The 25,342-nt window shown below is 43.6% G+C and overlaps 2 protein-coding genes and 1 long non-coding RNA gene across 6 annotated transcripts; 1 reads left to right on the forward strand and 2 right to left on the reverse strand.

Moving 5' to 3' along the window:
- Positions 1-4,521: 4,521 nt before the first annotated feature.
- On the reverse strand, positions 4,522-13,117 carry LOC135313373 (uncharacterized). Of its 4 annotated transcripts, none has more exons than XR_010373007.1 (7): positions 12,987-13,117; positions 11,967-12,123; positions 10,422-10,638; positions 9,683-9,847; positions 9,131-9,205; positions 6,849-7,015; positions 4,522-5,628 (listed from the first exon to the last, which is right to left on the reverse strand). It is a non-coding gene; the product is annotated as an uncharacterized LOC135313373 (long non-coding RNA). The 4 variants fall into 4 exon arrangements; XR_010373005.1 differs by having other exon boundaries at positions 4,528-5,628; positions 6,849-7,033; positions 10,422-10,621; XR_010373004.1 differs by having other exon boundaries at positions 4,532-5,628; positions 10,422-10,621.
- Positions 13,118-13,162: 45 nt separating this feature from the next.
- PHOSPHO2 (phosphatase, orphan 2) lies at positions 13,163-25,186 on the forward strand. Its single transcript, XM_064451564.1, has 3 exons — positions 13,163-13,263; positions 22,435-22,632; positions 23,338-25,186. Exon 3 carries the CDS (start codon positions 23,862-23,864, stop codon positions 24,585-24,587), a length of 726 nt encoding a protein of 241 aa, XP_064307634.1. The 5' UTR covers positions 13,163-13,263; positions 22,435-22,632; positions 23,338-23,861; the 3' UTR covers positions 24,588-25,186.
- On the reverse strand, positions 13,890-23,300 carry CFAP210 (cilia and flagella associated protein 210). Its single transcript, XM_064451560.1, has 9 exons — positions 22,828-23,300; positions 21,478-21,704; positions 21,009-21,182; positions 20,720-20,913; positions 18,464-18,620; positions 17,316-17,455; positions 16,276-16,468; positions 15,789-15,953; positions 13,890-15,270 (listed from the first exon to the last, which is right to left on the reverse strand). Exons 1-9 carry the CDS (start codon positions 22,883-22,885, stop codon positions 14,956-14,958), a joined length of 1,623 nt encoding a protein of 540 aa, XP_064307630.1. The 5' UTR covers positions 22,886-23,300; the 3' UTR covers positions 13,890-14,955.
- Positions 25,187-25,342: the final 156 nt, after the last annotated feature.

Raw genomic sequence — 25,342 nt, forward strand, 5'->3', positions numbered from 1 at the left:
TTCTTTGTGCTAAAAAACCCACTTTTTTAAAGTGCTCATCAGTGTAATTTTTTCCCTGTAACCCCCTTTCTCTGGTCCATGCTTTCCTGTTTGTCTGCTGCAGAAAATTCAGCTTGGACGCTTCAGACTGCCTTGCCTCAGTTGCTAATTAATGGAGACACAGAGATGAAACAGATTACCAGAATTCACAGTGGGTATCAGGATAAGGAACCAGGAAATCCTTTCTACTCTTGCTGCTTCTTAGCAGTCTGAGAAAACTACTGCAGTTCTCCAGTACTGTTTTTTGTGGTAATTGAAGTGGAATTTCAAGTAATGTTTTAAGAAAGGCTCTTAATTTTTTTAAAACAAAAATTTGCTGTCCTTCCTGCATCACATCATTCTAAAGACCATACTGTGAATTCCTCCTCATTCTCTACTACGTGCGTGTCTTCCTCAAACAAATCCCCTCTCTTTTCTGCTTTCCTCTCCTGCCTCTAGGACCCACCTGTTTCTTTCTTGCCACCACACTTTCATAGGAAAGAGAAGGAGGTTGGCTTGTGTTGCTGCAGGACTGCCCACCTATGTGCGATCGCCAAAGAGCAGCCGGTATGTGGTAACGTAGTGGGCTGGGTGGAGGATAGATCTTCTTTCAGTTCTTTGTACTAGTCACACCAAAGGCTGGCAAATCTTGGTATTCCTGAAGAGAATTGACAAGCATTAATGTAAAGCTGTGTTGAAGTGAAAGAATGTTTTAATAGTTGATTTTTTTGGCAGATCTTTGAGTGTTTGACATAACTTGTTCTTGCTGTCTTTGTTACAAGTTTGTCAATGTTTTTGCTATATAACCTGCATTCTGCTCAGTGTATGTGTACAGCGGATTAGCAGAATTGCTGAAACTTGGCTTGACGCTGTGATCTAGACAGTTTTTATTCTAAAGGAAAACAAATAGTTATGTCTTGAAGGCAAAAGAAAATACAGGATTGTGAACAATGCAAGCAACCTTTTTAAGAGAAGAAAACTAGAAGTGTGTAGTGTTACTTTTTAGCAGAATAGTTAGTGGAGCTGCTGTGGCTATCAACTTCTTTTTTCCCCATGTTTTAGTACAAATCTTGCATTGCAGTGGTTATTTTATGCAGAATGTGTAAAAACGTTTCCCAAGTGCACATGTGGGTGGATGATAGAGCTGCTACTTAAGAGAGCTTACAGGAGTGAACTGAAGACCCCTGTAGTGGACCTGTTCTGTGCGAAGCTACTCTGAACTCTGTATGACTTCGGAGAAGTTGTAGTCCTATTTTGGGGGACTGTAGTAAGAAAAAGCTGGCAAGCTAGGCTTAGGAGGATTGTCTGGCAGCTTGGACAAAGGCTTCCTCGGCACATTTATACTGTGCTATGTGTGCCATGTGCTTCCGAGTCTCATTTAAAAACTTCTTGCAGTGTTCTTCCGCTATTTTTCATGGAGCTGACGCAAGCAAACTTGCTGAAGAAGTATGTTTGCACTACTGAGAATATTCTTGCCAATACCACTGAAGGTCATAGAAGCATGCGAACAAACAAAAAAACCCTCCACTATATTGACTCTGCTGTAGAAGAGGGGGGAAAAATGCAAGCAGTCAGCAATAAGGCAATCTATATAATTGTTGAAAAATGTTACACAGTCTTTAATTTAAAATCTCAAAATGGAGATTATATCCAATTGTAGTTTGTTAGTCATGTAACTAGTTGTTTCAAAAGATGCACTTGTATACCCTTTCATAGGAATTTTTTTTGTTCCCGTTCAGAAAATTATTTGTACAAATTAAACAAGCTCTAATTCTTCCGTAGCATGTTAAAATTCATCTGAGTTGGTGGCAAAAAGCTCATTTTCTTGTTTTTAATGTACTTCGTAAGAAGTTGGTTACTTTTAATTGCACATGGTGGGATATGCTTCGTCTCTTAATGAGTGCATGCCTTGCCTGTATGGTATTTGATGGTAATTTGTTTTAGTGCCAGTCACTTTGTTTAAACTGAAACACAACAGTTGCAGTCTTGTAAGAGGGAAGATTTGCCAGATCTGTGCTTTTCTTTATTGAACTGGCAATTGAGAATGCTGATGAAAATTCAGTGGGACTGAAGCGCAGTCCCATGGACAGCAAGCTCTCGCTGCTTCGTGAGGCACTGCTGCTCTTGCTGTCCTGGAAAGGTTTCTTGCCTCAATGGCAGAGCTTTCCTGTTCCCAGCCCTGCATTAACTGTGCAGCGCTGTACTCACAGTGTAGCTCAGTGCCACCTTTGGCAGCTGTGTCACAGGTTGTCAGCTTTTGGCTTAGAGAAGTGAACTGGAAGCATATTTGAAAGCTATATTTAACATGTACCAGGGGTAATCAAAACAATGCTCATAGTCTTCCCTTGTGAATGAGGGGAAAATATAGTGCATTTAGAGGACAGCTTTTTCTGCCAGTACCCCAGAACTGACCTTACTCAAGAGAATTTGTGAACACCAAGACTCAAGGTAAAATGGGGGCAGGGGGTACTGGACTAACTTTGTAAGCATACGTTTAAGTGTATGTACAGGCTTGAAATAATTTCCAGAGGTTAGACACGTGTTCTCTGTTGTATTGACAATAAAAACTGATACTTTACTAATACCATACGGCCTATGTGTACACGGAATGCTGAATTTAGTACTGGCAGTAGCTTTCCAACTTTTATCAGGAGACTGCTGTTTGACGTTGGATTTTCTGAGGACTGCTGTCAACTCGGAAGCACAAATTCTTACTGAGGGTGCGTGGATGTAACATAAGGTTGTGTAGACACAGTTGCCTGTAAAAGATGTGTTGCTGTCTGCTAATCCTTTGGCACAGCTATAGTGTTTCAGTTGTTGCTTTGGTTTTGTTTTTTAAGGAAGAAAAAAAAAAAGGGGCTATGGTTACATTTTACCCCTTTGTTCTATCCAGTTGTCAACATCTTAACCTGAAGCTTCTCACTTGCTACTTGAAATCCCACACTACGGACTTCTCTTGCAGTAGTCTCTGTCAGATGCCCCAGACAATTTGCAGTGGTCCCCTAACACTATCTAATTTGTAATAGTGTCAGTCTGGCAAGTGGATTTTAGATTAATGTAAACATAAAAGAAGTAGTCCTCTAGCTGACTTTCCTGGAACTTTATTGAAGCAAATAAAGTATTTTTGGACACACTTTTTAGGGGCATAGTAGACTCATTGCTTGCCTGATTGACAAAAATGTATATCTTGGCTTTTAGGACTTTCCTTATAATAGAAAATGTAGAGATATACCTACTAAGCTTTATCAAAGACCTCTCTTAAATCATCTATATATTCTGTCTCCAATACTTGAAGAACAACTTTGTGAGAAAAGGCAGTAGTATTTTAGCAGCAGCCATGAGTTAAATTTTTGGGGGTGGGGGTGGAGGTGTCAACTTAGCCTGGAGGAGACCAGTGACAAAATTAATCTTCACACTTATAGAGTCAGTGTGATTAAAATGTAAAGAACTGTTACTTACCCTTTCCTCGTTTTGCTGAAAATAGTAATTTTCCTAATGCAGTATTTAAATTATTCAAGAAAATGCATATCTGAAAGTCTGTGAACTCTGCATTTTGCAAAATTTGAATTTGTTACAATTCTGCAGTTGCCTAGCATAAAACTTCAGCTTTCCATTTTGTTGCATATATACTTTTAGTACAAGTCTATTTCTTACCCTTGAACAATTTATGTTGCTAGGAACACCGTTCTAATAAACTTGTGATGCATAAAACCAAAAAGTATTATTCACCTGAAACTAATATGGCAGTTAACATGAGTATGTTTGGAGGACAGATCTTAAACTGCTAAATATACATAAGATTGGTTTTAAATCTATATGTGTATACATAAAAGTTCTAACACTAACATTTAAAGGACTAAATAAACTGACCTAATGCAGAAACCTGACTTTGAAATTTTGCAACATGCAAAGCACTTAAGGAAACTTGCTAATTGTGGAAGTTAGACATTTCTACATATTCTGTACATATCCCTGTAACTGTATATACGAAGTAGTGTGTGGCTTTAGCCGTAACTGCTAATGAAAAGAGTGGTTGGAACGATTGGAAAGAAGTTAGGCCTATCAAGTTACGATCAGTGGTAAAAAGAACAAGCTGATAACTGGTTTCCTTCACCAGCTTAAAAGAATTGTGGTTAATTATACAGGCAGTATTGTGCATGTAGCATTTAGCCAGAGTATTTGGCAACCTCAGTCTTTTGGACAATTGGTAATTTATAGTTCCAGGGAACTGGAACAGGGATGATGATCTAGTTGTCAGCTGGGAGAATGAGTTCTTGATATATGTACAACTTCTGTATTAAAGTACTTCTCAGAAATAAATGTTTTTTTGCATATTTGTTAGCGTATTCCATATGTCTGCCGCATGTGCTTCTTGCAGTATTAGTGTCTTTTGTATTTGGAGTAATACTTACTTCAAAGCCATACGGTGCAACGTGTGAGTGTCAAATCTCCAGCCTTTTAAAGTGGTGGTAGTGTCTGTAGAGATTTACATGGTATGGTGATTTGATGTCCAGTACTACCTCTTCAGTTAAACCAAAATCTACGCATTTTCACTCAATGTGCACAGTCAGATTTTTATTCCGTGGATGACAGTCTTGCATTATAGATGGAATTAAGAGTTTCTACTGTAGAATGACAAATGACAGTCTATTCACTATCTATATGTTATAACATAGATAAAAATGCAGCCATGTAATGAAGCCAATCTAGTATCTTATCACTGATTTTTTTGTTTTGCTAGTTGCAAACTTTGATCTTCTACTTGCACAAATATAACGGGGCTTTTTTTGTGTTAGGTGAAGCAGAATAGTTTTTTCTCGTTACAGAAGAGCTACCTGTTTGATGACATGAATTTAAATGTAGCGGTAGGACGGCTTACAGTCTAGAACAGAGTGAAAGAACAAGTTTTGATCAAAAAGTCACCTACACCAGTATCCCAGCCTGGCTGTACTGGCAGCAGAGTGAGTAGGAGAACGCAAGAAAGTGCTTTTCCATTCCCTACAGTCAGTCTGGAGATGAGTACTAGATAGAGAGTCTTGCTGCAGGCACTTCTTTCCCATAATGGATTAAAGACTTGGCCAGTGCCACAACTTTCCCAAGATAGTATTCCTATCTTCCATTGCATTCTCCAAAGTAAAAGGAAGTAGAAAACTGCCACAAATAAAAGGTACACTCAATATTGATCTTACTGTTGCAGGCAGATGTTTTTAAACAGCTTACTCAGTTTTATTATTTGCTTAATAAATATTTTTAAGCCAAAACATACGGTTTGAATTGAGCCTGGGAGGCCCAGCAATACTTGAGGAGTACAGTACAGATTGATAGTGTACCTTTGCTTGTAACCTCTTCACTTCTTAGAAAGTGAATCTACTGCTTTGTTCCATAATAAAATTAGAGTAGTTACAGGTACAGTTGCAAACTGTGGCACTTGTTTCTTGAGCTGAGGTTGCGTATAGGTAGGTTCTGGCAAATAGCATGCCTTGTAACTTCCTCCAGAGTTAGCTTCATCTGTTGGGCACTGACAGGTTTTGCAGGCAAATATAACTTGTAAGGAGACATTGGCTAGCTTTTTATTCCTTAGTAGCTATTCTGTAGTTGTCAGATGTATTTCTGAAGAAAGAAACAAACAGAGGTTAAGTTGTACTGTGTAATTAGTGACTACGGTTTTAACTGAAACTAATGCAGAAATACTGGTCCTGTATAGCAGTAATGTAATACTAAGCTTTACTGAAGATAGTCCCATTTCTCCCTTGACCACTGTGCCACTGTACCAGTTACTGGATTTGTATTTTCCAGACCTTGGTAGTCTCATACCTCTGATCCTGTCTCTGGTCTGCTCACTATTGATTGCTTCGTCCAGTATGTGTTGCTGCTTTCTAACCTTTGCCTGTTTTTCCGTTATGTAGAAAAGAAGTCAGACTAGGTGTTACTCATTTGAAGTGGGCAATTACTATTATGTTAACAGAGAGGTAATGCTGAATTTTATTGGACCTGCAGTTCTGATGTTCAAGCCCTTCAGCACCGAACAGAATTGTACATTTCTCTGGATAATGTATTAGAGATGAGGGAAACCCACAGAAAAAAAGTGCTATGCTAGTTTATGCAAGACAGTATCAGCCAGCTACAAACAACTGTGCTTTAAGACTGCTTCTAGAGATTGGTTTAAACAGATTAGAGGGCAGATTTGAATCATTTATGTATCCGCTTATGTATCTAGTTCTTAATGCCAAAGGCCATAATACACCAAAACAAAAGGCAGCTTAGATTGTAGTGGTGGCAGTGCAGAGTGTAAAGGGAATGACTACACCTGTGCTGTAGGCTTTATTAAACATGTAACAACGTCATTTATTTTAAATAGCAAGAAATTAGTTTAAGATAATTCCAAAGACTACTTCTCATATGATCTTGTCATACCTCTGGCCTTCACTTCAACTCCCTCTGAAATCTTAGCCTTCAGAGAGGAGGGGGCGGTTTGTGTTGGGGTTGTTTTAGGGTTTTTTGGAGAGCTGTTTAAGTAGTGAATTTTCCTTCTCTCAAAGATTCACTGCTAGAACAAGAAGGAATATTACAGGCTATTTATAGCACTCTCCCATTCAAGAGATACCAGAAACGCATAGGTTAAAAACAGGCATCTGAAAGAATTTAGCTATTGAACTGTAGATGTTCAAAGTAAAAAGGGTATAAGCCCCAAGGAAGCAGGCTGTAGACTTCAAATGTAGACATCCATAATCTGCAAAACAGGGCATTTATTGAAGCTGAGTAGGAAATGAGGCTGCAATCCACCTTGAATCTTGCTGCTGTGGAGGTAGGCTAAAACCCATTTAACTCACCAGTTGCATGGTAGTGAGCATGTGCAAACATGCACTTAGGGGCGCATCTGGAGCGTTATCAAGCTCTGCAGATTTCAGCACCACTTCTGTAGTCAGTACTTCCCAGGGCTCCAGCTTCTGCAGTCAAAAGGCTTCATTAAAAGTTTCTTTCTGCTTGCTGAAAAAAGCTTGAAGTAAAGGGAATACTGGTTCAGAGAGAAGGGAAATAAATTTTCAATTAGTGAACTAAGAAAAGACATACATAGAGATAATTTCACCATTACTTGCCATGTCTCTGTTTTTTTTTTTAAATTTCTGTTTTTCAAATCAATTACTCCAAGATAATAGGAGAGAACGCTTGTGTGACTTTTAGTTGAAAGTGCAGCAATGTTAGCATTTCAGTTTAAGTCAGAAGTGATTTTTTGAAACAAGTCTCATGACGAAACTTAGCAGGAAGATGTGCTCCAACCAGTGATGGGCATTCAGCCCTGACACCAGGCTAGAGCTATTCAGGGCAAAACCTCTGAAACACATGCATCACGGGTGTCAAGTGCTCAGCAGCAACTTCCTCACTCCACAAACAAGCCCTTTATGGATGACGCTAACTGACATGGGTACAGAGTCAGTCAGCTCCAGCCACCCATGTCCTGCTGTCCAAAGACAGTGCAGCAGCCCAGACTGCAGTAGGACTGACCAACCAAGACAATACCCAAGTCTGTGCTGGCTCTGAGGAGAGTTCTTGGTCCTGCCTGAAGGCAGGTCTTTGAGGGGCATGCAAGCTGTTAACGCTTCTACACAATGCCAAGTGTTTTCTCAGTCCCTGAGCAGCTGCAGACTTGTGTACATTTGGCAGGAGGAACATGGATGCTGTTATAACAACCATCCCTCCCCACCTCCCCCTAATTTTTTTTAAGTACTGCAAATGTATACACTCCGCCACTTCTGCAGTTGTCCTAATTAGGAAGCCCACATCTTGTTCCCTCCTTGGATGGTTAGAGAGGAGAATAAAAGTTATATCCAGTATCACAGAATCATAGAATCGTTAAGGTTGGAGAAGACCCTTAAGATCGTCGAGTGCAACCACTAACCTCTCACTGCCAAGTCCACCACTAAACCATATCCTCAAGCACCACATCTACGCATCTTTTAAATACCTCCAGGGATGGTGACTCCACCACCTCCCTGGGCAGCCTGTTCCAATGCCTGACAACCCTTTCAGTGAAGTTTTTCCTAATATCCAACCCAAACTTCCCCGGCGCAGCTTGAGGCCTTTTCCTCTCATCCTATCACTTGTTACTAGGGAGAAGAGACTGACCCCTGCCTCGCTACAGCCTACTTTCAGGTAGTTGTAGAGAGCAATAAGGTCTTCCCTCAGCCTCCTCTTCTGCAGACTAAACAACCCCAGGTCCCTCAACCTCTCCTCATTAGACTTGTTCTCTAGACCCTTCACCAACTTCGTTGCTCTTCTCTGGACACGCTCCAGCACCTCAATGTCCTTCTTGTAGCGAGGGGCCCAAAACTGAACACAGTATTCAAGGTGCAGCCTCACCAGTGCCGAGTACAGGGGCACAATCACCTCCCTGCTCCTGCTGGCCACACTATTGCTGATACAAGCCAGGATGGCTTGTTGGCCTTCTTGGCCACCTGGGCACACTGCTGGCTCATGTTCATCCAGCTGTCAACCAACACCCCCAGGTCTTTTTCCTCCAGGCAGCTCTCCAGCCACTCCTCCCCAAGCCTGTAGCTTTGCATGGGGTTGTTGTGACCCAAGTGCAGGACCCGGCACTTGGCCTTGTTGAATCTCGTACCGTTGGCCCCAGCCCATTGATCCAGCCTGTCCGGGTCCCTCTGTAGGGCCTTCCTCCCTCCAGCAGATCGACACTTCCACTCAGCTTGGTGTCATCTGCAAATTTACTGAGGGTGCACTCAATCCCCTCATCTAGATCATCAGTGAAGATATGGAACAGGACCAGCCTCAACACTGAGCCCTGGGGAACACCACTCGTGACTGGCTGCCTACTGGATTTGACTCCATTCACCACCACTCTCTGGGCTCAGCCGTCCAGCCAGTTTTTAACCCAGCACAGAGTGCACTTGTCCAAGCAGTGAGCAGCCAGCTTCTCCAGGAGAATGCTGTGGGAGACAGTGTCAAAGGCCTTACTAAAGTCCAAGTAGACAACGTCCACAGCCTCCCCCTCATCCACTAAGCGGGTCACCTTATCATAGAAGGAGGCAGGACCTCCCTTTCATGGCACTGATTCAGTTATTCACCATCCTTTATCACTGAAATGCTTGATCCTTACAAAAAGCAGCTTCTCTCTGAGCATCATAGTCCAAATCTGCTTGCTTTTCCTGCTGTTTTTTTCCTGCTTTTCAGCCTGATGAAGAAAAGGGATGTTAGTTGACACTGTTCTCTCCCCTACAGTACCCACCACAAAATGGGTACGTTAAACAGCTGAGTGAACATCAGCATCAGCTGCTGCTCTTTGGTGACCTACCCAGAAGATATAAGAGAACAGCAGTGGCATGCTTGAAAAAATGGCATAACGGCACAGGACAGGATGTGATGTATCACTGTTCATCTCTTTCTTATTACCAGCCCTCCCAGGGAATCCTCCCCAGCCAGCATGGGCAAAGTCAGCCTGGAAGAGGCTTCTGTTCCACTGCTCTGAGAGGAGGCTGGTCCCCTCTCAGAGCAACACCAGCACCTGCTGTGCACACAGGTAAAAACTAAACAAAACACACACATCACACCTACAGCAAGCTTCCTCTTTCTCTCACACACAGGACATCTATTACTATGGTTTTAGATGCGTGCTTCCCTCTGAGGGGGCTGACAGGGTACACCTATTTACCATTTGCTGGATCTGAATTTTCTGTATTTCCATGTTTGTGTCACGTTGTCGTTGTTTCTTGGCTTTTTCCATTTCCAGGTAGATGCGGTTCTGTTCCATTAGCGCATGAAGTTCTTTTTTACCCTCTGCTTTTTCCTCTCTCTCCTTTTCCACTTTCATCTTCATCTGTATTTTACAAAATACACAAGAAAAAGTTAACCAAGGGGATAGCCTGCTAGTTTGGAGGTCCTATCTTTCAGCAGAAGCAGCCCTGTATCAGCACTCTGATAAGCACGGTCATTGTGGCTGGCCAGTGCCCAGGCCCAGGGTTTTCAGCAGCCCTGGCAGATGTGCGCCCAACATGGAAGCGGCAGAGGGAGAGAGGACCTCAGGAAAGATGTCAGTGGACCTGGTGAAGCGTGCTGACGGGTGGCACCAGAGCCACCAGCTGCGATCTGGGCCAGGCTCCTTGGTTGGAGTAAGCAGTGCAGAATCTGGAAAACGTTTGCACAAATTACCAAAAACTATCAAGTGTTCCTACTCTAATTTTTTTGAGGGACAATCATCACATGTACCCACTTGTACTTTTCTTAATGAGTTAGTTCTGAAACTATAGATGGCAAATATGAGAGACAGCTGCTAAGTGAGAACTTGCCTGTGCATCTCACTCAAGACAACTGTGCTAGAATCTATGGTGTTTCTAAAAGGAATTAAGAAGCACATGACCGAAAGAAGAATAAGAACAGGCTAGGTTTCTTACCACAGTGGCTCTGTGCTCAGCAACAGATTCAGTGGCAGCCTTTTTTTGTTTGTTTGTTTGTTTGCCTCTTTCTCTTTGTTTTTTATTTGGTATTCATCTTCTATCTCTGCAGCTCCTCTAGCAAGATGATCATCTTCAGTCTTACACGCCTCATTCATCCGTGCAGGTAGTTGTTAAAAAGCTTATGCTCCCACATTAGCCTGCAGGAGAACACGAGCTACCATGACATATCAGGACATCCGCTCAGATCAGATGAGGCGCTGCTCTTCACAAAGCCAGCAGTCCCACATCCACCCCCAACAGCACCAAATACTACTGAAACTGGTAGGCAGTACTACTTCTGAAAACAGTAGCCTTAGACCTGCCTATTAGTCTCTGCATCTTTTTCTCTTGTCAGATCAGCCATCACTTCTTTTCCTTTTAATATAAGCCTTAATCTGATAATCATCTTTGTCTTTTTGTTTCTCTTCAGCTTTAACTGTTTTCTGTTCAGCTACACACTCCTGTTTAAATGGAAAAGTACTTTTATTTTTATGTAGAATGAGATTTTGGAAACATGAACTGAAGAAAAAAATCTAGCAAAGACTTCAGGCCTACCCTATAATAAGAGTTCTTTGGTTTTGTCAATGGAGAAGCTTGTAGATAGAAACCTGGAGATAGAAGAGAATTCTCATGACCTACTTAACCACAAACTACCACAAAAGTAAAACTAGTATGTGGTTATATTCCCTACTGGCTCCAGCTGTACTGCTCCCATCCTGTCCATCATTCATGCAGCACAGACTCCGAAGGGCTCAAACAGTAAGAGTCCACAGAACCATAAAAATGTAAGGCACAAGGCATTTTGTAATCATGCAGAAATGGCAGTAATGAGTATATATAGCTTTTATTCCATAGACAAGGTTGGTGGTAAATGGGATAAAGTTTGTATAACTGAGGTGAGGAGGAGTATGGGGGAAAAAAGCAAGTAGGGTTTCAGCGGGAATTCTCTCCTCTTACTCTCTCACATGCCAATGAACCATCACAGTACCTCCACTTCAGTCCTCCAGCTCAATCAGGCATGGGGAGGGAAACAGTAAGTGTGGTAAGTAGGTCTTGACTAAATTTCTAAACCTCTCCACTCAAAAAGAGAAAGACAAGTTAAACAGATGCTGCTACGTTCAGACTCAGGCTCTTCCCTCTTCCGAACAAAGAACAATGGGCTTAAGCCAGCAGGTGTGTGAAACTTAAATCCAGTTCTCAAGCCAAGAGGAATATTCCTTGATGTCTACAGCAGACTTTTTAACCATAGACCAGTGGAAGCATCAGGTGCCAGTGTCCCTTCAGACAAGAGAAGGGACCTGCCTCCAGGAGGCCTTTCTCAAAAGCACAAAGGAAAGACATGGCCTGCAGCTGGCAGGGTAGGCATGTGAGCCAGTGCTACTGAAGCTGTCAGCAAACCTCCTGTTGCCAGTGGGCCCGTTTGGATACACAAATGCTATTGTTTCACTCCAGGCAGCCAAGGTGAAACAAGCATTCTGAGCTCTCCGCTTTCCTGTTGCTTACATGATACAGCCTTTGGCGTTCAGCTTTTTCCTCCTGTTCCTTTTCCATTCTTCTCTGAATTTCCAGTTGGTATAATCGGTTCAATCTCTGTATTTGTTCTCCTTCTCTTTTGTCTTCTAGCTTGGCCAGATCTGCCTGATGCTTGTGCTCCTTTATTCTGAATTAGGAAAAGAAGGTCAATAAGTGGGCTAGGGACTGCTTGAAGTGAAGAACAGATAGGGATTCTCCATATCTACAGGTACTTTAACAGTAAAAAATCTGATACTTTGAAGTGAAAGTAGAATATCAGAGATCAAAAATAGAATCATGTTTTTTAAAAGGTAGCTGCAAATCTTTTGGCCAAAGCTCCGTCCTAGTGCAAGGGTGCTGGTTAAATCTATGCTAGCAAAACCAAACATGACCAGCATAGGGACTCGAATATTAGACTGAATTTGATTAGCTTGTGTAATTGTTAGCCCACTCCCTGTACAAGCTGGACCACTGCCAGCTAGCCGTCTTCCAAGCAGTGCCACGGCACCGTGCAAGACGCAGCCACGGTCGCCAGCCCGTGCTAGCTGGTGTGTGAATGATCCTGGGCTGGGGGAAGTGGCAATAATGGAGAATTCTGCCTTTGGGAGACAAGCCGCTTGCTCTTGGTGCCAGAACACGGACCACCTTGTTTGATTTATTGGGACAGATACAGCCACTGGCAACACGAGAGGTTTCTGAAGCTGGAGGCCAGAGTCACGGAGGGAACGAAGGGCGAGGCGAGGCGACGGCTTTCGGCCTGGCCCCAGGGCGAGGGGGATCAGAAGGAACGGTTTGTTAGACGCGAGTCGCGCAACCCCGGGCACGGCGCCGCGGGGAGGCCCGCTCCGCCACACCGGCTCGCCTCCGCCGGCCCGGCCCCGACAACCGCCCCTCCTCGGAGCCCGGGGCCGGCGGGGCCCGGCAGCACGGAGAGGCTACGGGAAGGTTTTTAACCCAAACGCCGCTCCAGGGAGCGGCGAGGTCTGCCGAGAGACAGGGACGGATCCTTACCGATGGTGACGGCGCAGAGGTGCCGGGAAGCCGGGGCTGGGTCTTCCGCCCCCAGGGAGAGAACAAGGGCGGCCGCGGCGAGCGATGCCTGCGGGAGCGACCCGGCCCCGGCGGCGCCGACATCAGCCGCGAGCGAGGGAGGAGCGATGGGCGGGCACGGCACAGCACGGCGCCCCGCCCCGCCTCGCCTCGCCTCGGGGAGCTGCCGGCGGGCGCCGCCCGCTCTCTCAGGCAGGGAGGCCCGGCCCGGCGGCTGAGGCGCCCCCTCCCGTACCCGGTAAGAGGCCATAACACCCCCTCCCCCTTTCCCTCCGCCTTTCTGGTCTTTCTGCTCCGACCTCGGCGGCTTCTCTTCCCGCTGCTTTGCCTCTGCCCGGCGCGGGCTCTGCTGTGGCGCGGCCTGGCTCCGTGGGCTGCCGCGTCTCGCAGGCAGGTAACCATCCTGCCAGGCCTGCCTGTTGGACACTCGCTACCTTTATCCCTTACCTGACCTGAAAAGATGGCCCCTGGGCGCTCGTTTCCCCGAGGAAGGCCCTTAGTGGCCCTGGGAGCTGGGTGAGGAGGAGGTCTATCCTCCTGCTCCTTCCAGTTCTCCCCTTGCCCTGCCGGGAAGAGGCTCCTGGGGGCGTTGACCGCTGCCCTGGCCAAGGGGGACACCCAGCTGTGTTACACCGCAGGGGAGGTGAAACCAGCTCTACTTGGCCCTCAACTTGCAGTGGGTACCTCGCCTCCAGGGTAGCCTCCCATCTTGCTCAAAGTCCTGTGCTTTCTTCAAAGCCTGTTGCTATCTGAAGACAGGCTTAGAAACTTGAAGGCACACAAAAGACCGTTTTCCGAACTAAAAAACTAAAATATTGTCAAGCATTCTTCATATAAAACCCTCTTCTTTTTTTTCTTTTTTGTTTTTCTTTAGAGCTCACATCATTATCATTTTCTTGTCTGGCCAACAGAGCTTGGCAGCTGGAGGAGGGGGCTGGAATAGAAGGTTGTGTGCAGCAAAGCAAAGCTTCAAGCTTTTTGGACTTTGTTTTCAGTGGGCCCCAAAATAGGCAGAATATCCTGTTTAGACCCTAGGGTACTTGTGAAGGAAGTCATCATACAAAACCTGAAGTCTGTCCAAGGAAGGAACATGATGGTAAAAATTCAGCAAAGAAACTAAGCATAAGGAATGAGATGTGTGTGTGGCTTTGGTGTTGGTAAATCAGCTGAGGAATCCGAGAAACAATTTTAGATCCAGATCTATTTACTACAGATTGAATCACTGTTTGTCTTCTTGAAAGAACAGTCCAACTATGTTGTTCTTGTTGCCATGCTCTTTGTAGTAGCTATTTACAGCTATTTTGGGACCTATTTGCCTCCTAGGTGACCTTTTAAGGGCTGCAATCAAATCCCATTTGTTTTTTCATATAACTAATTTATAGCATGACATTTGTTTTACAGAGGTAGTTACAAAGCGCTATAAAAACTCCAGTACCATAACTATTCTAACTTTCATATGTATTAAGCTGGTTTTTTTCTTCCCCGTATATTCTGTAAAGTTGTTTTTGTTTTTTCTGTTATGGGGAATACCTAACTGGAAGTGGGCTAGTGAATAACATGACCTTTTGCACTGGGAATTCGTATCCTAGGCCTGAAAAACCTGGGACAGTGAATTTTTAGAATAATGAATAATAAAAATATAACAGTAATAGTGAGTATTGGCTGGAATGGGTTACACTGATGGTCAATTGTATATCATGCATTTTTGTCTCAAGTTTAGTAAACTAACTTTAATGAAATACAAGCTGGGGATTACTGAGAATATAATCAATTCTCTGGCAATTTTTTTTTTTCAAATGGACTTCGAGATTCATACTATATGTTCAATGTAGATCATTTTATGGTTTAACTCTGCCCATAAGGTTCAAAAAGACCTTTTTTTGACCACATGAAAACTGCTTCTGCCTTTTGTTGCTGGACAGTCTCAATATTATTTCATGTTTTTAACTTCTTGAGCAGTGGTACAGCTACAACAAGGTAGCTGGGCTGTTGTACCATCCTGTGCCTGAAAACTAGTATTTATTCCTTCTCTTCCTCTGGAAAATGGGCTGTATCCACGTCCTTTTCCACCTTTGGATGCTTTGAGAAGAGGATAAAGATGATGTGTAGTCTTGGACTCTGTTTCAATTACTTGCTTTGCATAGCTCTGAAATTCACGCTCCTTACAAAGGGCAATAACCTCTCTCTGAGCATTGTAGTCCAAATCTGCTTGCTTTTCCTGCTGTTTTTTTGCCTGCTTTTCAGCCTGATGAAGAAAAGGAAATAACAAAACTTAGTATTTCTTTCATAAGATAGCTATCCCTTCAAACTTAGAGAGGCCAAAAGCTTATAGGAAATCTGCGATGATGTTGGTTGATACTTGCAAATATCGTCCCTCTCTGCTTCTCTCCCCTGCCATACCACCCACAAAAAGGGTACGTTAAACAGCTGAGTGAACATCAGCATCAGCTGCTGCTCTTTGGTGACCTGCCCAGAAGATACAAGAGGGCAGCAGTAGTACATAATGGCACAGGACAGGATGTGCTGTCATTGCAAACCAGCCTTGACTTGTACCACTGCTCTGAGAGGAGGCTGGTCCCTAACACCAGCACATGTGGTATGTGCATGATATAAAAGAAAACCCCAAAACCAACAAACAAAAATCCCCGAACAAAACACAGCATGCTTCCTCTCTCTCTCTCTCTTCCTCTCAGGCAGGAGTTAGTGCTGTTGGTTTAGATGCGTGCTTCCCTCTGAGGGGGCTGACAGGGTACACCTATTTACCATTTGCTGGATCTGAATTTTCTGTATTTCCATGTTTGTGTCACGTTGTCGTTGTTTCTTGGCTTTTTCCATTTCCAGGTAGATGCGGTTCTGTTCCATTAGCGCATGAAGTTCTTTTTTACCCTCTGCTTTTTCCTCTCTCTCCTTTTCCACTTTCATCTTCATCTGTATTTTACAAAATACACAAGAAAAAGTTAACCAAGGGGATAGCCTGCTAGTTTGGAGGTCCTATCTTTCAGCAGAAGCAGCCCTGTATCAGCACTCTGATAAGCACGGTCATTGTGGCTGGCCAGTGCCCAGGCCCAGGGTTTTCAGCAGCCCTGGCAGATGTGCGCCCAACATGGAAGCGGCAGAGGGAGAGAGGACCTCAGGAAAGATGTCAGTGGACCTGGTGAAGCGTGCTGACGGGTGGCACCAGAGCCACCAGCTGCGATCTGGGCCAGGCTCCTCGGAGTAAGCAGGAATAAGAACAGGCTAGGTTTCTTACCACAGTGGCTCTATGTTCTGCAATAGATTCAATTGCAGCCTTTTCTTCTGCTTCTTTCTCTTTGCGTTTTTTCTCTTGTTCAGCTTCTTTTTTTGCAATGTCTCTAGCAAGACGATCATCTTCCCTCTTTAATGCCTCATTCATTTGTACAGCTAATTGGCTAACAATTTTGTCCTGATGCTCCTGTGTCAGCCTGCAGAAGAACATGAGCTACCATAACATACCAGGGTACACACCTAGGTCTAACTGGAGCATTACTGCTTCTCAGTAGTCCTGCTTCTAGTCTCCTCTTGCCACACAGGCCAGCCCACCCACCCAACTCCTTGATCTCCTTGTGTTCCTCCTGTTTTGTGTTTTATAAATTATCTGTTGTAGCAAATAAATGTTCCCTGTATTCTTGAAACACCAGCTTTCTGTTGCAGTAATGAGCTGGATCACTGGGGGAGGAGTCTGCCTAGCATCTTGCCATCAGGAGACAAATGTTGGGAGTATTGGCCAGAAGCAGGACAAGAAGGGAGCTCTTAGGTTGGCTCAATGGTATCTTAATGTTGTACCCTCACTGTTAAATTGGTAAACCATCTTCCCTTAACAGTAATCCAATGTAATTAATTAATATAGGTGCCTAGTTAAGAAGTAGAAATATTTTTTTTTATCTGACTCCAGCAAATACAGGTTATGCCCCAAAATACTTTTGTCAAGGATTTTAACTGTCTTTAATTGTTGAGGAGGTGGAGGCTTGGCAGGCCATATGGAAAATCACTGTTCCTAACATGCTGGTGTAGAGCTTTGCACTTCCATAAGTTTTTGTACTTTGAAGGGCGGAGAGATTGCTCCCACACACACCTATTACTAAGGAACCTGTGAAAGAATTTCCTTTTTCTCCTGAATTCCCTACTTTCCCTACTAGTATAATTTAATTTTTAGAATTTAATTTTTAGAATAACTGTGTTTTGTGTTACATCATCAGTCTGAGAGATCTGAATATGACTACACTATATTTTTTAGTTTATTTACAATTTATACTCTAGCTTTGTACCTACCTACGCATTTCAGCTTCTTTCTCTTTTATCAGCTTGGCAATAGTTTCCTTTGCTTTAAAATGAGCTTTAATCTGATCATCTTCTTCCTTTTGTTTTTGTTCTTCTACTGCTTTGATCATTTTCTGGTCAGTTACATGCTCCTGCAAAGGCAAAATGGTCCTGATATAACTGATGAAGGTTAGAAAATCTGGCCCTGGGGTAGCAACTTAAAAGAATCACTCCCTATTCTCTCTCTTTGTGTTTCTTTCAAAGAGAGAAAAGGGATTCTCAGTACTGCCACTTACTTCTGCCTCCCTGTTCAAACATGCATGAAGAAGAGATAGTAGATAGGAGGAAGGAGAAGGGGAATTGAGCATCAAACAGCTGCTTTTCCAGCCTATTACACAAACAAATTGCTATGCAATGCATTTACAATTATCCCTTGCTCCCACTCACACTTGTGGGAGAGGGGGACTTTGAGAGGAATGGGACTGTGCAACCCCCATGAATAGATACATGGACTGTGCTGCTCCTGGCCTACCTCATCCAAAACTATACCAGTCTGAGAGCTTAATCCAAATCCTGGCCGAAGAAGTGTTTTCTATAATTTTATGTAAAAAAAGAACTGTCTTTTGTGTGCTGGCCAGAACTGTTCTGAGGCATTTCTAGTTTGCACTTAGCAAGATGCCTTTAAAGGTGAAGAGGGAATGCAGCATGTCTTGACTAAATTTCTAAACCTCTCCACTCAAAAAGAGAAAGACAAGTTAAACAGATGCTGCTACGTTCAGACTCAGGCTCTTCCCTCTTCCGAACAAAGAACAATGGGCTTAAGCCAGCAGGTGTGTGAAACTTAAATCCAGTTCTCAAGCCAAGAGGAATATTCCTTGATGTCTACAGCAGACTTTTTAACCATAGACCAGTGGAAGCATCAGGTGCCAGTGTCCCTTCAGACAAGAGAAGGGACCTGCCTCCAGGAGGCCTTTCTCAAAAGCACAAAGGAAAGACATGGCCTGCAGCTGGCAGGGTAGGCATGTGAGCCAGTGCTACTGAAGCTGTCAGCAAACCTCCTGTTGCCAGTGGGCCCGTTTGGATATACGAATGCTATTGTTTCACTCCAGGCAGCCAAGGTGAAACAAGCATTCTGAGCTCTCCGCTTTCCTGTTGCTTACATGATACAGCCTTTGGCGTTCAGCTTTTTCCTCCTGTTCCTTTTCCATTCTTCTCTGAATTTCCAGTTGGTATAATCGGTTCAATCTCTGTATTTGTTCTCCTTCTCTTTTGTCTTCTAGCTTGGCCAGATCTGCCTGATGCTTGTGCTCCTTTATTCTGAATTAGGAAAAGAAGGTCAATAAGTGGGCTAGGGACTGCTTGAAGTGAAGAACAGATAGGGATTCTGCATAACCATATGCACCTGTGGAATAACTGCTGGAGGTGACTTAGAAATTAAACTTATGTTTTTAGAAAAGGTACAGCATTGAAGAAGCCGTCAGGGGGAAGTGCAGCTGATATGTCAGGAATCCATTCCATGGAATTTCCCTAGTAACCTTAGATGTCGGCAATGCCAGGAGAACTTGGCGTACTGACTCTTACGAGTTGTCTGGAGGGTGGAGCAGTGTGGAGGCATCGCGGCCAGGCTCTGTGATAAATGGGAACTTGAGGTACCATGGAGCTGGTATGTTGCATATTTGTTACCCTTGGCCAACAGTCCGTCATACTTTGACAAAATGCTGTCCTTTTGGTGAACTTTGCTCATTTTAATATCATTATAATACCAAAACACACCTCCATCCCAAAAGTTACCTGCCTCTAAGGTGTGACCACCCCTCACTGGACTTGCACTTTGAATTTCTTCTAGTCTACACGTTTAAAAGTAAAGCGAGGAAATTTTACACCAATCATAATAAAGGTATGTATGACTAGAGTCACTCAAGCTCCACCTGAAAGATAAAAAATAGTATAAAATGTGTGAGGAGAAAGAGGGTGTTAGGGAAGATACCATTGCGTACCACCCTGACTTGTGGGACCAGTCAACAGACTGAGCCTCTCCTCCCCTCCATTGGGATGCCTTTGGGTAAGATTGGAAACCTCTATAGAGTCACTTTAAATCCGTAACGTATTAGAGTTGCTTTGCTTCGTATTATCAAGTCGCTTCATATTTGTTTAGCATACATGTAGCCTAGCAGTGTACTCATATCTTTGGTATTTATGTGTGTCTTGTAACCAGCAATCTTATCACTGGTAATCCAAAGAACCTGTGTATCTGTTGCTTTAATAAATTGCACTATTAATTAATCTAGCCGTGATCGTTCTTATGGAACGTGACGGGCCTGGGCATCTGCCACATTAGTTACTAATAACAAATATCTGAGTGGTTACTTCTACAACCCTTAGAAAATAAACTGTTGACCAAGTCTGAGACTAAGACTGGACTTTACCGCACCTAGAATACTCTCAGAGAAGGACTTTAGAAAGCAAGAGGGTCCCTTCTGAACCTAGTGACTCAATGGTAGGGTCTCTCCCTAGCCACTCCTCAGACTCCTACCATTAACACAACAGCACCTTGCACGGAAAGGTGTGATACTTCAAACTGAAGGTGGGTAGAATATCAGAGGTGAAAATAGTGTCCTTGTTTGTAATGGTAGCCCTCAGTCCTCTGACCAGAAATTAGATATGGTATGCTTACAGATTGCAGTCTAGTGGTAACAAGTTTTGTCTGGATGACCCGTTAGCATCACTGCATTCATAGTTTTCTGGCCTATCTCTGCAGCAACCTCAGTGAACAAGATTTCTCCAGTAAGTCCCACTGTATCTATGCTTCTCCTTCTGGGCATGCAGGCAACAGCTTGAACTAGTAGTGTTCTATACTAAGTTCCGCAAGGATTTATGTGTTGCGCCGGGAATATGTGAGACCAGACTTTGAACCCTTCCTCTGCCTCAGGGAATTTGATTCCTTCTATCAGACCACCAGTGCCAGTCCTATAAATACCACTGGGACCCATCCATAAGGTTTCTGTAAGAGCTGAGAGAAAGAATAGAGGTGGCAGTGATGCATTCTCTTGATGCGTTCTCTGGAATCCAGTTATGGGCAAATAAAAAATCTGGTTTAACCTTTTCTGGGACCAAAACTGAGTTAAAATACACTTCCAGTAACAACTTCTGAATAGCAATTTGACTAAAACCTATTGATGCCGACCAGAGGCGATTTTACATGCAGACTGTTGGCAAATGAAAGACACTGCATATCACAGATTTTCCCTTTTGTGCAAGGTCTTTTGTGGCACTCTGGATATTTTTTTTTTTTTAAGTGTTTCATTTGAGAATCAAATTATTAGTAAGTTGCTGTGAAAACCTTAAACTCTCTTCTCACAGATACATTCTATAAGTAAATAATAAAGTAGGGTTACTTTTGATTAATTTTTACTTACTGTTCCAGCTGATCTCTGCGTAATGCCTGTTGATTCATATAATGCTGATATGCCTTTTCTTGCTCTCTGAGAATAGCTTGTTTATGTTCATGATCCTTTTCTTCATCCTTCTTTTTATTAGCATCTGACTTTAACTTTCTAAATTCAACTTGAGCATCTCTTTCTTTTAGGACCTCAGCAAGTAGAAGTGCACTCTGCAAGAGAATGTTTGCATGTAATTTGCATGTTCGGAAGTGCTTAAAGAAATTCAGTACAATTTTAATTTAAAAATTAGAAGTTGTCAACAAACATGCAACCCTTTCACTCTCTCATTCTGATAGTATAGGTAGGTTTTTGCACGATCAATAGCTTCCTTCCGTTTTGCTGCTTGGAACTGTTCTTCTTCCAAATCAAGTAACTTTCTTTCTTCCTCTTCCCTTTCTTCACGTAATTGTTTGGCTTTAAGTTTCCGTTGTGCCAGGCCCTATAATGTAGATAAAATTAGAAATTGCATTTAAAGCACAGGGATTAAAAACATATAAACCATTCTGAAGGTGATGTACTCAATGTTTGGGGTTTTTTAAATTTTTCCATTTTAGCGTTAATTAAAAAATTTAAATGTTGATGTTAGATGTTAAGTGTATGTAAATGGAATTTAGTTAAAATACATATTTAAAGGCAAATGTTAAACAAAAGGAGTACAGCTAGAAACGTTACCATGAGTGGTTTTGCATGTAGGAAAATTAATCCCTTTGTTTACAAATGTATCTTGTACTTACCGTAATGGTATTGGGCCAGTCTTTTACAGCCGCTTTAGAGCGTAAGTGCATTTCTTCCTGTTCTTTCTTCTCAGCGAGGATGCGTGCTGCCTCTCTAGTTGTGCTTCCAAGACTGTTCTGAATCCTTTCCCATTCTGCTTTTGGCAATACAATTACCTGATGAAGATCTACTTCCTTTGGAAGAAAATATCCATCTAGAACATTATTTTCTTGCAAATGATGTGACACTGTGCAGAGGGAAGAAAGGATACTGAGGTTACTTGACATCAGAAAATCCTATATTCAAACCCATATCAGGATTTGAGTTCCTGCATAGTAACAACACTAGATGATCCCAACGGGTACTCTCCCCATCCCAGTACCACAGAGCTAAGATAGCGTGTCTGTATCTGTAGTCTAACTGTGGCCAGTGTCTGTACTTGGGCTGCGGCAGAATGACTTTGACTGTTTGCATGTCCCCTTCCCCATTTGTATGTGTGTGCAGGTTTGGCTTGTGGTGACTAACGCTTTCCAGGCAGTACTCGGGCATCATTCTGGGAACAGCAGGGACCAGGGAGCATTCCCAAAAGGAAAGGGGGTAATAATGGTGAACCCATTTTTCTGGCTGGATGAGGCAGCAGTCTGGGCACAGGCCACCCTTGTCCTGCACACTCATCATATTTACTAAAATCAATCTGGCCTGTAGAACAGTTTCTTGATTTGGTGGAAAGGTTAACCTTGTATTAGGCTTGCATACACACGTGCATGCATAAATGCAGCTTTTCTAGGTGGTCACTAGGTTTTGTGAAATGCCCTTCAAACTGTCGCCAGTATTTTTGAAGGAAATCACACGCTGTACAGAGGGGCATCCTCTTAGAAATTCTGGTTCATCGGATTTGGAGCAGACAGATGTGTCATACTTAAAATGTAAGTAGGCTTTCTCTTACAGTGATACTTATGTCAAGGTCTGTTTCTCAGATGCAGTTGAAGATCTGTTCATCTTATGGTGGGGACAAGACCTGATCCTCCCCTGCATCCGTCCAAGGTGAAGGGAGCCTTGCCAGAACGTGCGAGTGTGTGCTGACACACTGCTCCTGGCCGATGGGCAGCTGCCAGGCAGCCAGCGCTTCTCTGACTCCCGGCTGTTGGATGATACGGAACCTCCACTGGTTTCAGGTTAGTTCTTTCTAGGTAATTCTAGAAACAGCGTGTCTTGTTGCCTACAGCTGGGCGAGCGGGGGTGGTGACCGGGAGAGCCTCCCAGGTCAGGGGGACAAGGGACAACCCGACAGCCTCCCGGCCGCTGCAGCCGCGAACTCGGCACTGCCCTCCCCCCCGGGTCCCGGTGCCCGCGGGGGCAGCCCCACTCACGGGCCAGCTGCCGCCGCCGCCGCCATCGGGGTAGCCCGGGCCCCGCCGCCGCCGCCATGGCCCCGAGCCGCGCCGCCGCTGCCAGGCAACCCGGCGCCGGGGAGTCACATGACGGCGTGGCCTGGAGGCACGCGGAGGGAGGCGGGCGGTAACGGCCCGGGCGGCTCTGACCCCTTCCCTCACGGGTCCCCACCAGCTCCTCGGGCGTCCCCGGTGCCCCGCCGGGGCGGCTGCTCTGCCCTCCCCCGCAGCCCGCTCGGTGCGCGGTTGGGCGGGGGCTGCTCGTGTGGCGGCGAGGCCCGCTGGCCTGCGGGGCGCTTGGGGCGGGGGGAGCGGCGCGGCTCCCGTGACGGGCGTGAGAGGACTCGCCTGTGAGGGAACGGCTCCAAGCGCCACATGAGGCGTCTCCTGCGCCTGGGGATCCGTAGCCCAGAGGTGCGCTGCAGGTACTGAAATTGCAAGACTACAGCAAGCAGACCGAGTTCTTTTTTTTTTTTTTTTTTTTTCCAGCTCCACAAATGGCAGTATTTCTTTCCGTTGGCTGCTTTGATTTGATGTGTCCTTGTGAAAAAGACTGGGTCCATCTGTTCACTAGTAGTTTCCTTTTGAAATATCTCTTAAGGTGCTTTGCCAGGAGAATTCCAGCTTGGTTGCACTGGCAAGTGATGATTATAAATGATAATTTATAACCGTTGTTCAGACTGATGGTGCATGAGTACTGGAACATGGACTCTGTTAGCAAGTATTAGTAACTATGCAGCACGAGTTGAGAGACTTTCACATTGTCTGTTTTAAGCAAAGGTTTGACGCTGAACTAGAACTGACCTTTACAGACTGGTTTTTTTTAGCTTGAGCATAACTTCCCATAGCTGTAGTGGCCATAAATAGTTTACTTTGTTTAGACATTTCTCCTAATCCTTCATTTTCATGCAGAATTTTTCTCTTCTGAGCACAAGATCAGTGTAGGAATTCAGTACTTTTGTTTATATAAATAATTCTCTTTTGTTTGTTTTGGAAACTGTTTTGTGACAACTATGAAATTTCTCTTGGTTTTTGATTTTGACCATACAATCATAGATGAAAATAGTGATACCTGGATTGTGAAATGTGCTCCTAAGAATAAACTTCCTAATGGATTAAGAAACTCCTACCGACCAGGACACTGGACAGAATACATGGGCAGAGTCTTTGTCTACTTGGGAGACAATGGCATCAAAGAAGATGAGATGAAAAGAACTATGACAACAATTCCTTTCACTGCAGGAATGGTAGATCTTCTGCATTTCATTGGTGGGAACAAAGAGCTGTTTGACTGCATAATTGTTTCAGATTCTAATACAGTATTTATTGACTGGATTTTGAAAGCTGCTGACTTCCATAAGGTATTTGATGAAGTGTTTACAAACCCTGCAGCATTCAGTAGTACTGGCTATCTTACTGTACAGAACTTCCATGCTCACCATTGTGCCAAGTGCCCTAAAAACCTTTGCAAAAGGAAAGTTTTGAAAGAATTTCTAGATAAACAGCTGGAGCGAGGAGTAAGCTATACACAGGTTGTATATATAGGTGATGGTGGGAATGACCTATGTCCAGTAATGTTTTTGAAGAAGGATGACATTGCTATGCCCAGGCAGGGCTATACCTTGGAGAAAAAGATTTCTCAGCTGGCCCAAGATCTCAGTCCTGTAGAGTGTTCTGTTCTGGTTTGGTCATCTGCTACTGAAATTATGTCTTATCTGAAAGTGCTTATAAAGGAATAATTCAAACGATAAAAGGAAACTAATATAGTGGTATTTTATCATCCTGGAAGAGAAAAACTGTACGTGTATAAAAGCACAGAATTGTAAAATTGGGATGTTATCTGAACTTATGTTTTTTAAACACAATATAAATCTGTTTATTTTTCAATCTTGGCAATAGTGGGAAAGTGAAGTTAAAATGGCTTTCTAACATAGTACACATTCCAACATAAGTGGAGACTCGGAGTTGCAAGAGCAATTGCCATTCTTCTTAGTCTTCCCCCTCCCCCCAGGCCTTTACCGACTACATAACTGACCTTTTCTGTCTGCGCTTAGGGGAAGGAGTAGGATTAGTGCACAAAAGAATGAAGTTCTTTGTTTTCAAAATATTAGGTGCCAGGAGCATGGTTCTGGAACTGTTGGCTTTTATACTACTTTGATCAGGATAAATGTTTAATTTTGTAAATTATTTGCTATGTTTGTAATCTTGTTTGCTTTGAAAATGCATTTATATTCTCAATATACTAAATATTTTACCAGACCAAATTACTTTTTAATAGTTTGTATTATGTTGTGCTGTAAAAACAATAAAAGTTACTGTCACTGACAAAAGTAACACACCTGATTTGTGTAACATATTCTGCTGGCCTGTGTGTCATCAGGTACCTCTTCTTGTAAGGGCCTAGAGAGAGTGAGCAAAGTGTCAGCCTTTGGGTAACACCATTTATTTTGTTAGTCAGAACCCTTCTGGAGAGCAGCAAGGACGTTGCTGTTCT

The sequence above is a fragment of the Phalacrocorax carbo genome, chromosome 5 (genome assembly GCF_963921805.1).
Source record: "Phalacrocorax carbo chromosome 5, bPhaCar2.1, whole genome shotgun sequence".
Lineage (NCBI taxonomy): Eukaryota > Metazoa > Chordata > Aves > Suliformes > Phalacrocoracidae > Phalacrocorax > Phalacrocorax carbo.

What these genes read in the sequence shown, in the direction of transcription:
- PHOSPHO2 (XM_064451564.1), top strand. Translation starts at nt 23,862, where the DNA reads ATGAAATTTCTCTTGGTTTTTGATTTTGACCATACAATCATAGATGAA.
- CFAP210 (XM_064451560.1), bottom strand. Translation starts at nt 22,885, where the DNA reads ATGGCGGCGGCGGCGGGGCCCGGGCTACCCCGATGGCGGCGGCGGCGG. An exon ending in AACGCCAAAGGCTGTATCAT is followed by an intron (nt 17,456 to 18,463) that starts GTAAGCAACAGG and finishes TTGCCTTTGCAG; the next exon opens with GAGCATGTAACTGACCAGAA. An exon ending in CAGAACATAGAGCCACTGTG is followed by an intron (nt 15,954 to 16,275) that starts GTAAGAAACCTA and finishes TGTAAAATACAG; the next exon opens with ATGAAGATGAAAGTGGAAAA.